Below are 13,443 nucleotides of genomic sequence, written 5' to 3' on the forward strand. Positions count from 1 at the left end.
AATGGCTACAGTTTGGTAGGGATGTCGCATACAAAGGATGAACAACATAATAACAGAACTATTATACATTAAAATACATCTGCAACAAACGCTACTTTTGAGATGTCATGAAGCTTTCTATTTTTTAGATTTCAGTGTATTTTTTTGTTGAACTGGATTGAATTTTATTATAAAGAATTGCTTTTATTGTCCATAACGCAGGGGATCCTGTGGTCTAAACCACAATGCTAGATCACATAGAAGTGCATGAGCTGTTCCCATGTTGTGAATTATGTTGCATGCAGTTGCATTTGTACAAACAGTTCAAAGCCTCAGTGTAGGAATCACATCCTCTGCCGTGAATAATATCTGCTCACTCAGGAGCTGCAAATGCAATGTTTTCAGACGTTGCACAGGCATATGCTTGCATCTGCCCCCTCTCGATGGGATCATTTGTGTCCTCCCACCACAACTCAATGCATAAAAGTAGGCTACAGGCTTTTTATTTTTATCTGGTCAGAATGATGATGAAACTGCTGGTTGTATTATCCCCCCCCCAACCCTGTGCTGCCTCCAGTTTGTAGGTTAGTGAAAGATTTTACCAACCACAGATAAGAAGATTAGAGAGGAATTAATGGTAGGCTATTCCTTTGTCACTGTAGGAATAAATTGATATTTGGTTTTAAATCAGAGGGTGGGGACAGTGAGGAGCAACATGTTGTGTCAGGAGACGTAAGCAGAGGGATGGCACAGTGACAAGCAAACTCAACCAGGGGGGATGTCTGTGCACTGGAGCTAAGCACTGGATATCTCGACTGATGTTCACCATGTTACAGGAGATGAAAGAGCCGGATAATGCAGAAGTAGCCGGGTGTGTGCGTGGTGGGGCAGAATGAGTGCTGCTGGGACATGGACATGCCAGTAGAGGACAGGGACAGCTGTGGCATTCCCTGGGCGAGACACTGACGCAGTGGGAGGGACGTTTGGGTTCCTCTCGCCTTTCCAGCCCCAGCTTAACCATGAGAGTGGTCCTCCTGGCCTTTAGACTGATGTGCTTGGCCTGGTTGTGGCCTGTCACCCAGCTCAACAGCAGCAACTTCCCGAACAAGAGGAGACACAAGGAGCTGTACGTCGGAGAGAACACCAAACAAAAACATGGAGGGTAAGCCAAAGTGGGATTTCTTGTATGACAAGTAATTGTGGAGCTGCTTCTCCAGTTAAAATGTACATTTTGACCCCTGACAGCTATATTTTGTGGCTTTCCTGTATGCTACTTTACAATGCCATCAGAAATAAGCTTGTAAAGGTAGGAGCAGGTGATAGGATCATGTGAGGTGAAAGATAATCTGTGCATTTGACTGACTTTCTCATTTCTAATAAAATTATATTCAGACTTCTCAAGTACATATCAATATTTGTGCATATTACTTAGTGATTGGAAAAAGCTGTTATTTTCATCATTAAAATAGTATATTGCTGGTTCAAAACAATGAGGACAGATGGGCCTCTTAGAGCAAACAAACAATTCAGGTGCAAGAGAGGCCTCACAATATGTCCGACCTAGTTAAACCGGGTTAGACCAGTGTCAGTACCCTGAAAGTAAAAGGACTTTAATTTCCTTTAGACCAAGGCCTCTCGTTGTAATCAAGAGTGCTAAAGTCCAATTAACCATCACTAACTCCCTCGACCAGATGTCACTTCTGCTTCAAGTGTGTGTGTGTGTTAGAAAGAGGAAGATGGAGTTTCTACGCAAGCTGTCATTTGTTCTCTTTGGTTCTCAGACGGGTGGATCTTAAATTGAAAAAGATGGACAGCACCAAGTCTATGCTAATTAAATCTGAGCAGCTGCTTCGGATTGAAGATCATGACTTTGCAATGAGGCCGGGCTTTGGAGGTAAGGCACACACTTAATCTATGTATTTTACTTCACCTCTTCTTCTTTGTTTTTATTTTTCTTTATTATTTCTGATAACCATGTGCTTCTCTGGCAACTCAATAAGGTTAATGTAGGTTACTGTGCTGTCTTTGGTATTACGCTTTCCAAAAAAAACCCTCAGTGACCTAGATAGTCTGCTGTGTGAGACAATGACTGCAGCCGGTAGTACAGATGAAATAATCTGAACTGCGTACCTAATTCTGTGTGGGGGAAAGGGAAAAGAAGAGCCTGATATTAGAGGATATTCAGAAACCTGTATTGTATAAGTCTGGAGTTCATTTTAATTTCTTGTTTTGGCCAGTAATTCCATAAAATGGTGCACAGTAATAATTCAATTATCATTTACATTCAAATAATCTTTTCTTGTGCTTCAGACTCTTCATGTTCACCGTGTTTGCAAATCCTTTCCAATTTCACCTTGAATTCCCCTTGAAGGCCCATTTCCTGCAGTCAGAAGGGGTTGTATAGGCTCAGTAAATTGAATGGATGTCTCAATCTTCTGAGTGGGTTTCTCTGTTTTGAATTCTACCTCAGAAGTTATAATATATGAAATATTGTAACTTGTGAATGTGGCTGAGACTCAAAAGTAACAGTCCTTCCTAAATACAAACCTGGCTCCCACCTGCCATTTAGTTACTGTAAGAGCAGTTGTGCCATATGACAGAGCAAATATGCATTCTTGCACATAAAACATACATTGTGGGGGTGTTGTGCTGTGAGCAGTTGACTGTAACAGACTTCTTCTATGGCTGTGTCAACTCCATCAACGCCATTATGTTTTTTTTGCAAACAATAAGATACAATATTAGCAAAGTGTTGATGGCTGGACTGAATGTTTTGGAAAATGCTTTATGTTTTGTGTCTTGTGTTGTTTCCTTTTTTATTCAATGCGTCTGATTCTTTCAACTGCAGGTGTTCTTTGTTGGCACTGGAGAGTTTCATGCCCCGTCAAAGAGTTCAAAGAGCCTCAGTGACCTTGCAAAAAAATGAACAGGACTTGCAGGACCCTAGCTGCCTGATATAATCCCTCCCACTTCACTACTCTATTGTTATTGTAGACTGGATGGTTTTGAGTGCTTGCCTTCATTAGATAATGGCACAGAGAGAACGAGATGTTTACAGTACACGTCATACGTTTACAGTATTCTGCCACTGGATGATGACATAAGGACCATTTCACTTGAATATTTATGCAAAAGTGCAATGTGGTGGTATTTAACGTAGCATTGTAACAGTTCAGTTTCTTGAGCAAACGTTTGGGTTTATTCATTCAGACTGCTGCACTCACATTTGTGCTTGCAGTCCAAGTTGAACCTCTTTGTTGTAATATTCAATGATGAGCTGGCTCTTCTTTTGTTTTGTCATTGATCTGAAACAGGCAACTGACAGCAAGAAAAGCCCTGGTTTGTTGCTGGCTCTGACCCCTTCTCTACATTTTGTTCCAGTATTTGTTTGGGTTTGTTCCAGGACACGTGGACTTAAATGCCCATTGATAGGATTGTTAGTATCAGTGATTGTTGGTCTTAGTCCATGCTGGGATAGGCTTCGGACTCTTATTGAAATAGGCAGTTAAATAATGAGTGTTTTTTTAATCTACATAGGTTGTTGACTGCGAAACACAAGGGATATTTATATCGATGTAGGTTGTTAGGGAGCCAGAGTTTTTCCCACAGGCCAGATTTCACAGAAACGATAAAATCAGCTTTGGATCTATTGCCTGTAATTTTCGCAATTACACAACTGTTACAAATAACATTATGTAAGTTCAAACTATATGGTCTCTTAAGGAGATTTAGTCACAGATTTTGACAGCAGGACAGTTAGTGATCTTCTGAAAACATACAATTGTTCGAGTTTCTCAGAAAATAGTCTTTCCCAGACATGTATTTCATAATACGGTTTGGTTACTTATAGCTCATCCAGAAAATGAAAAGCTGATTACAAGCTATAAACCTTCACGTATTTTCGTGGCATTTTATCCGTGCTTCCTGAGTGAACAGCAGACCTGTGGAGATGAGAATGAGCATCACTGCTTCACCCAAGGCAGTGTATCTGATGTTGTAGATATACAGTATTTATCAAAAGATATCAATCCAACTTGAAGCGGAGTCATGCTTAAGAACCAGCATTATGTCAGGGTCATCACTTTCATTCAACCTTTTGTCTCTGTTGTCTTTATGATGTGGCTTATGTCGTATAGCTCAGCAGTGGGATTTACACATATATAATCTCTGGCAGATGTGCAGACAGATGATTCATGGAGGATGTGATCCAACTGTTGCTTAAAGCTGATGTATTATAGCGTTTGACCTTTTGCAGGTTCAGCTATTCCTGTTGGCATCGACGTCCAGGTGGAGAGCATTGACAGCATATCAGAAGTAAACATGGTGCGTGCCGCTAGGATTGTACAGCTATACAGTGTCCCCTTTCCTCTGTTGGGCTTTAACACCAGTGTTTTTACCAGGACTTCACCATGACTTTGTACCTGAGGCATTACTGGCAGGACGATCGCCTGGCCTTCCCTTCCAGCAGCAACAAGAGTCGTACCTTTGATGCACGTCTCGTGAAGAAGATTTGGGTTCCTGATGTGTTCTTTGTCCACTCTAAGCGTTCTTTTATCCATGACACAACCATGGAGAACATCATGCTGAGGGTTTATCCTGATGGCAATATCCTCTATAGTGTCAGGTAAAGAAAATATATTTTATGTTAGTCATGAAAAGATTAGCAGCATTAAAGTAGAAATTATTAAAGTGAGAATGACTACTGTGGCTACAAGTGGTAATTACAGGATTATAATATATAATAATAATAATAATAATAATAATAATACAAGATTATTTTCAGCCAGTTGCTTTAAAGACATTGGCTAACACATCATATTAGGCCAAGTATATCTGTAGCAGCAAAAAAACAACCTTGAATGAAATAAATAAGGGTATGTTTTATTGCATATGAATTCAATAATATGTAAGAGGAAAAGTGGATCAGTTCTACTTTCAGAGGTCACATAGTCTTGCTTTAATGACAGACGTGCACATCAATAATTGAATGCGATGTGATTTGAATATTGTTAAAATGTTTTGAAGAGTCAACCAAGATATAAAACAATCCACTGGAATACCACCGCAAGGTTTAATGGGCAAAGCCTGAAAGGAATATGAGAGGGTGGCCAGTAAGCTTTCAGACTGAGATCATCATATCCATTTCAGCTACAGATGTCGACAATATGGCGTCTTTCCTAACAGCTTGCTACAGCCACAGAGCCATTCAGACAGAAAAAGACAGAACAGATCAGTCCAGTAGTTTTATTTTATACTCTTGTTAAAATCGTATTACAGTAGCTGGTTGACTGAGGTTAATCAGTTTAATTGAAATATGACATTTTCTGTGAACTGCTGATGCTGAATGATTGCTTGATATATGTGGGCGTTTCTTTAACTGTGAGCTTTGTTTTAGGATCACTGTGACTGCACTTTGCTCAATGGACTTCAGTAGTTTCCCCCTGGACACACAGAATTGCTCTCTGGAGCTAGAGAGCTGTGAGTATCAAACTACAGTTGGGATATTGCTTTTTGCAAATGCCTAATGTCCAAAGCAGTTTTAAGAGGACTTCATGGTTCATTTCATTAAACAGGTACAAAAAATCAACTTTACATAATGTTGACATGTTTTACTGGAAAACATTTTACACAACCTTCGCTGGGATTTGTAGTCTAAATGCACAAGCTAGTGATGCTTTTGAGCTCACTAGATCAAACAGCATCCATGTTGGTAAAGCACCATCTATAAATATACTACCTTTAAGCATTGTACTGATGGGACAGAAACACACGGTGCAGCTCACAGTGCGTTAAAGTACTTCATAAACACACAGTAACCATCACTATCTTCTTTTAGCATGGAGTAAATAAAATCATAATCCTCTACCAGGTCAATCTCTGTCTATTATACATGTCAGTCTTTCTGATGCAGGATTTATTATTTTTCATTCTGCTCTGCTCTGAGATTGAAGTTGGTCAAAAATGACGACAGAGTCAGGATTACTTTCTGCGTAGAGTTTAGGGATTTTATTTTGTCTTTCTGTCCTGCTTTTCCCTCTTTATCGCTATTTGTCTGCCTGAAATGATTACATGGGTAAAGCATGGATCCTGATCTCAGAGGAGAGTCGGGAGTCCCATTTCTGTGCACTCTCTCCTCTCCTCTGAGAAAAACATCCATGATTCTTCTAAGAGAGGCAACATGTGAAGGTGTCATCTCCCCCTCCTTCTCCCTCCTCCCCTTCTCTCCTCTCTTGAAGATGCTTACAATGAGAACGACCTAATGCTCTACTGGAAGAACGGGAACGATTCATTAAGGACTGACGAGATCGTGCTCTCTCAGTTTTTTATTGAAGACTTCCAGCCTTCCTTTGGGCTTGCCTTCTACAGCAGTACTGGTATGTGAGGTTGGAGCCTTGGGTCCCTCTGAGGTGTACCCGGTTTGGGAACAACCAGAGAGCTCCTGATTTCATTAAAACCCTCATAAAAAAAAAAAAAAAAACTACTTAGATAATAAGATTGGTACCACTTATTTCTTAATATGAAGCTACAGCCAGCCCCTTATTAGCTTAGCTGAGCATGACAAGCCTAAGCAGGGGAAAAGAGCTAACCTGGATCTGTCCAAAGGTAACAAACCGGCATGAGCATACCAGCATCTTTAAAGCTCACTAATTCAGGTTATTTTGTTCAGACAGAGCCAGTCTAGTTCTTTCCCCTGTTTCCAGTCAGTAAGCTTTAAGCAAAGTGGCTTCAGCTTAAAGGTTCCATATGTAACTATTAGAAAACCGTTGTTAATAGGGACACCAGTGGCCGCTAAGTGAACTGCACTCAGACAGCTTTACTATCTGCAACGTTCCTATATTTTATTGACTTCATGATACTGAGTAGCTTGCTGTTCCCAAATCACCACATCAGCCAACAGCACAAAGCAACCAATGCCAGACCCACATCATGCAGCCAAGCCACAGCCAGCCGGCCAACCGCAGCTTAGTTTAGGCTAATTTGCAGTTAGTTGAAAGCCTCTATCTTGTATCACTGCTGGCTAGTAGAAAGCAATTGTTTGCTTTGTACCTTTACCTTACCTTTGTTATGTTACATCATTTATTGTTGGCTAAAGCCATAATACATAAGATCATGTTACCTGGGGAAGTAATTTGCATGCCAACTAACATATCTACTCAGAACGTAACTGCTATTGATAATGTTAGCAAGCAAGTGAGCTAAGGTTAGCCAGCCGGCTGCAACCCAGCCAACAGACTAACCTGCAAACGGCAATCCAGCCAGATCAGCGCCAACAGTCTGCATGATGTCAGCGGGCTCCATTCATTAATTTATTAAGTTAACGTTAGCTGCTGAACACTGTTGATGCTGTAGTGAAGCGGAGAGAGAAGGCACACAAAGGCGCACATAATCGTCACATCCTTTGGATTTTCGGGGAAAATCCGTCACACATTCCTACATAGAAATGCATAGAACAGGCAACCAAGTTTTTAAATTATGTTACATCCCATTCATTTATAAATAATTAAAAATAATATGTAAAATGCTTCAGACTCTTACATATGGGACCTTTAACTACATGATGTGATATGATAACAGATGGTGAGGAGAGTGTTTGTGTTGTGTGCACAACAATTTATGGTAAAGTGGGGACAGACTGTGTTCGTACTAAAATCCATACAATAACATTGTAGGACCAATATTAGCCTACATTTTATTCTTTGTGAAAATATTGAAATAGAATCTGTAATAGATCAATTAAAGGCCATTACTAAATAGAAATTAAAGGATTTAAGGCTCCCCATCTCTTTGAAAGGTCATATGGCAAATAAAATAAATTCTACTATCATATGTCAGATATTACTGTGTGCCTTTGTATTTACAGCATTAAATGTAATGTAATACAGCTTCTTTGGGATGCTGCTACTGCTGACTGCTAAGCCCACTTTTTGAAACCCTGCCTGCTTCTTCTGTCACATTTTCAGTGTGAGAAAGAAAGATAGAAAGGGGGCCAGGGAGATTTTCTTCTCAGTGTGAAATAATCTTGTGGAGACCTATCCGCTCTAAGAGGTTGTTATATAACTTCAGCTCTAGACAGATCTGCCCCAGAAAATAATTACTTTTCTTCTAAGTTCTTTCTGTCCATCTTGTACTTTCTTAGATTGACAACTAGCACAATCCTGTGCATGTGTGACATTTCCCAGTGACTGTCTTGTTTTCTCTTGCCATCCACTGTTATTATTCCCCTGGTCCCCACCCTGCCTGCCTCCCCTTTCTGTCCATTTATCTCTGTTTCAGGTTGGTACAATCGGCTCTACATAAACTTCATTCTCAGGAGGCATATCTTCTTCTTCATGCTTCAGACTTATTTTCCCACCATGCTGATGGTGATGCTATCTTGGGTGTCTTTCTGGATAGACCGGAGGGCTGTACCTGCCCGTGTCTCTCTGGGTACTGAGCCTACATTCACACATGTTGTAGAGAGTATCCTACAAAAAACACACGTTTTATTTTATGCACAACTGGAAATGACAGATAGATTATTTTAAACAAATAATTGTACTGTTGGCTATGTATCTTCATCCAAATTGGCACAAATATATCACTATGACTAGTTTTTTTTTTGTTTGGTAAAGAAATAACGACATTTTGGAAAATATGCTTATTTGCTTTCTTGCTGAGAGTTTGATTTATACGTTAAACATAAAGAAGCAATCAGCTGGTTAGCTTAACTTAGCACAAAAATGACTGAACATATGGGGAAATACATATCCTACCATCACCTCTCACTAATTAATGTGTTATAACTGTTTAATCTTCTCTTTTAGCTTCACATTTATCGAAGAGACATGAAAGTGGTATTGATCTTCTCATATACTTAATTATCAGGAAGAAAGCAAATAGGCATGTTTTACAATGTTGAGCTATTCCTGTAAGCGCTTTGGTGGCTAAAGTTAGGTAAAGTTATTTCAGTTAAAAGTAAAATGGCATTTTTGTTAAATTTTTCTTACTTTATGGTAGAAAAACACAGATTCAAGTCTAAATGGTCTGTTGCTTTTGGGTGTGCATTAGATATAAAATATTAAATGTATTTTCCTACAAATAAATATTAAAATGCTAAACAAACTGAGACACCAATACACAACTGAGACTCAGAGACTGGAAAAAATATTGGTAAAGTACAACCAGATATAATAATCATACAGATATTTTTTACCATGTAATTTGGGTATCTTATTGCTGCTCTTGGTTACCAATCCACTATAGTATGGTGGTGTTTGACCTGGTGACTTCCATTCACCAGTGTAGTATAAACCATCCAAACAATGGATATTTAATACTCACGATGTGTTGTGCTGGTGCTTTCTGTATCCAGGCATCACCACCGTTCTGACAATGTCCACCATCATCACCGGTGTCTCAGCCTCTATGCCACAGGTGTCTTACGTCAAAGCCGTAGACATCTACTTGTGGGCAAGCTTCCTGTTTGTCTTCCTGTCTGTCATCGAGTACGCTGCTGTCAACTATTTCACCACAGTGGAGGAGATGAAGAAGCTCAGGAGTGCAAAGGTCATTCATATTCAGTTGTTTTAGTGGCCTCGAATGTCTCCTTAAACCTCATGTGACATGTTTGACCCGCAGAAAATCACTTTCTGACAGCTGGAGCTCGCTGACCTCACATCCTAACTCTCTTCTCCTCCCCCTGTCGCTGCAGATCCCCAACTACAATGCCAGCCAGGCTATGGCTTTCGACGGCTGTTTCCATGACAACGAAATTGACCTGACTTCTTTTCCAGAGGTCTCCAGCACCCCAAACACAGAGAGGAACACCCAGTCTCGAAACTCTAATGCCTCTGCACCCACGGAAGGCACCAGGCTACGCCGCAAGCACCCTTTAAGACAAAACCTCAGCTTCATAATGAGCAACAGCTACATGATCGACTCCTACTCCAGAGTCATATTTCCCCTGGCTTACCTGCTCTTCAACATAATTTACTGGAGTATGTATGCATAGTACATTAACTGTGCAGCAGAATAAACAGGATTCACCATTATACAGTGTAACACCAACAGGCTGCAAATACGCTCAAGTTTGCACAGCGTCTGCTAGATATCTTGCATGATGTCTTCTACTCAAGAGGTTTTCAGTTGTAACTTGGAATAAAAAAATCCGAGATCAGCTGTTGCGTTGAATGGCTGCAATTTTTGCAGATGTTTATGTGTGTTTTTGGCATGCCTGTTTTATAAGAAAAAGTTTTAAACAAACAAATATATTTACATTTTTAGGATTTTATTTTATTGCTTGATTAGAAACAAAACATTCAATTGTATAATTACTGTACAACGTCTTGAAAAATAAATGTATGCTCTTAAAAGATGTGTGTCAAGCTAAGTGTTTTCTGATAAGCTTGTTTTACTTTTTATTTAACTTGGGCAGCAATTTACATTAATGTGATGTGCTAGGTTTAGCCACAAGGCCTAGGCACACAAAAGAAAATCTGAAGGACAAGATCAAGTTCATTCTTGATCTGGCAACAGGAGTTCAGAAATTAATCTCACCACAAGGTTGATTTAGAAGCAGTTCCAGAGCTTTTGATCATGAAATCGTTGCTGTTCACTTCCTCCACTACTCCTCTGAGCAGTAATTGATTGTTTGGGGGCAGCAGAACGTGCTGTAAACACAACACTGACATATGATCACTTTTTAAGTTGTTATTATGAAAGTGTTCAGAAAAAGTTGCCTATGTACTTATAGATACCGAGCAACATTATCATTCATTTGGAGTCACGTTTTTTGACAAATGTAAGTTCAATATTAAAGTTAAGCTCTGTTTTTGGACTCCACAAACTCTAACTGCTAAATGCTCACCAGTTACTCACTAACTGTGCCTGTCTACCATTTGTTGCTGGGTAAGTAGTGTAGGTACAGACTTTTTAGAGCTTTTTCACTGCTACTGCAGCCACGAGTGAACTAACACAGTAAAGTTGCAGCCTTGAAACCAAAATTATGGTTATATCAACATCTACTAAATGGACCTCGTGGTGAGAATGTTTTCTTATGTAATTAATACTGTGGATAGAAAACACACATACAAGCCCCTAATAATGTTTGGTATTGTCTGCCTCAGTGGGACAACAGTGACTATATTTGTATTTATATAAATATATATGTACAATATACTCAAAACTTTGTCCACACAATTACATACTATACTGTTTACAATAATACACAATACGATACAATACAAACAATATTTTAAACTAATTTCTATAAAATAGCAATTAGTAAATGAGAACTGGAGAGTAGGAGAAAATATGGAGAGAGGGGATTAAATGCCATAAAGTCAGTTATATTCAGTTGCATAACATTGTGCTGTGTACATGAAGCCAGCAGGACGTCAGATTCATCAGAGGTGATTGATGGATAATGTGATGAATAACAATAATGAAAAAGTGATGGAACACCAGAACCAGCTGTTCAAAAGGTTCAGCAGGGGACATAAATCAAAATATGGCTAAAAGTGACCATTAGGTATTTAAGCTTTATCTTAAACTTTTAAGGCAATTTAAAAATATATATACATATATTATATATATATTCATTTTGATAAAAATATTTAAGTGGTTTCCTGGCATCTTCATGCTGTCGATAGGATTGTTGTTTTTACGCTTTTGTGCAGATTAAACAATGTGTTAATTAGTGACCTTTAGAGGTGCTGGTATGCAGGTTTCTTTTTTTAATCTTCGAACAAAGCAAGGCTTGCAGTTTCCACATGTTTCAAGTATTTATGTTTAGCTAAGCTAAGCTAACTGTAGCTGACACACATGAGAGTGGTATCAAACTTCTTATCTAACTCTTGGCAAGAAATCAAATAAGCATATATGCCAAAAAGTCAAACTATTCATTTAAAAGGGTATTTACACCTTCAAATGTTATATATACTACATCCACTTGCTATAAAGCATCAGCATCTCAGACCAAAACAATGGCTCACCAGACTCCACAGACAAGACCAGTAATTTAAAATAAAAGCAGAAAATCATAAAAAAAAAAAAAAAAACACTTCAAACTGGATAGAAAAAAATAAAACTCACCAACACCATCTTTGTTAGTTTTACTACAGCCTTTAATCACCTATTCTGGTTTGGTCAAAATAAATCCTTAATTCACTAAAATAGATGAGACAAACAGCAGTTTCAGTCTCCTCAGTTGTACATGGAGGTCTCACATGCACTAACATGCAGGTCGGACCGGCTTTGTAAGCAAAACACAGAGAGGCTGGGACAGCAACACGGGCAAAGGGAGAGTGATGTCATTTTGATGTCATGGACGCCATTACGCATCAATAGCTTTACATAGCAGATAGTTGTTTGCTGCTATATCAATGTTTAACAACTTATATATAACCTTTAAGGTAAGGTATGAGAAGAAGTATCATTCAGCTTGCGCAACTTGTCAGATCTCCAGGCGTCTGTCTCCCAAACTGCTTAAAGAGAGGCAGAGAAACAACTTGTCATAGGTTATAAACATCCTCCACAGTGAGGTGCCAGAGCTTCAATAATACAAATCTTCTTGACTCCTCTACCACCCTGTTTATCTGATGCCACGGTAGTTTGTCATACGAGTAATGATGTATGGGTGTGACTGCACTTACTGATCTCTGAAGATGTTGTGAATGCTGCGGTATCAGACCAAAACATTATGCCCAACGATCAGCAGCTTAATCTTAAACTGATAAAGATATTCATTCTTTTATTTTATTTCAAACAGAATAAAGAAGCCCTACAAAGATTAAGGCATTTGAAGTTGAAAGAAACTATTTGGATCTGCTCTGCCATCACTGTGTCCTCCAGACTCCCCCTGGTGTACAGATAGAGAACTATAACTTTTATTCTTCAGTTTAATTTTTTTTTATTTGTAGGAAACTCAAACTGGTACAGCAAAACTTTACTAATAAAGCATATAATAATAATAATAATAATGGATAAAATTCAAGACCCTTTGTTTATATCCTCTGCCTGCATAGTTTGCCTTTTTATTAGTTAATGACACAAAAAGGAGTATCAAGAAAGTAAAAAAATAACATTGTTTCTGGGAAATGAGTGTTATTTTTAGTCTAAAAGAAAAAATGATCTTGTCAAGCATGTTTTGCGTTAGAAAATGAATCTGGTTTGAAGAGAATATATCTAACTTTTAATATTTAAGATTTTACAGCTAATTGTAACAAGTTACAACAATGGTAATAATATCCCAGCACTTCTTATTTTAAGAGTAAGACCACTTGCATAACTTTTCAATTTAAGAGAAAGTAGTCTTTGTCCCAGAGTTCTGATGCCTTCATTTAATACAAGGTCACTTTTTTGTTGCTTATTATTAATCTAAGATTAAGGTACAAATTCTTAAATTCAGCTCAATAAAGTGACCAAAATATTTTAGTCTCTCAGTGGCTTTTTATGTTAGTTTTAAGAATTCTAGCCAAGCAAAAC

At 38.6% G+C, this 13,443-nt stretch overlaps 1 protein-coding gene across 2 annotated transcripts; it reads left to right on the top strand.

Annotated features, from left to right (window-relative positions):
* Positions 1-666: 666 nt before the first annotated feature.
* Positions 667-10,331, top strand: gabrr3a (gamma-aminobutyric acid type A receptor subunit rho3a). 2 transcript variants are annotated; one of them, XM_051402222.1, is made up of 9 exons: positions 667-1,141; positions 1,761-1,873; positions 4,235-4,302; positions 4,380-4,603; positions 5,375-5,457; positions 6,216-6,353; positions 8,254-8,406; positions 9,332-9,525; positions 9,671-10,331. In XM_051402222.1, the coding sequence occupies exons 1-9, from the start codon at positions 999-1,001 to the stop codon at positions 9,968-9,970; spliced, it is 1,416 nt and encodes a 471-aa protein (XP_051258182.1). In that variant the 5' UTR covers positions 667-998; the 3' UTR covers positions 9,971-10,331. The 2 variants fall into 2 exon arrangements, with proteins under 2 accessions (XP_051258182.1, XP_051258183.1); XM_051402223.1 differs by lacking the exon at positions 6,216-6,353.
* Positions 10,332-13,443: the final 3,112 nt, after the last annotated feature.

This window comes from Dicentrarchus labrax, unplaced genomic scaffold (genome assembly GCF_905237075.1).
Source record: "Dicentrarchus labrax unplaced genomic scaffold, dlabrax2021, whole genome shotgun sequence".
Classification (NCBI taxonomy): domain Eukaryota; kingdom Metazoa; phylum Chordata; class Actinopteri; family Moronidae; genus Dicentrarchus; species Dicentrarchus labrax.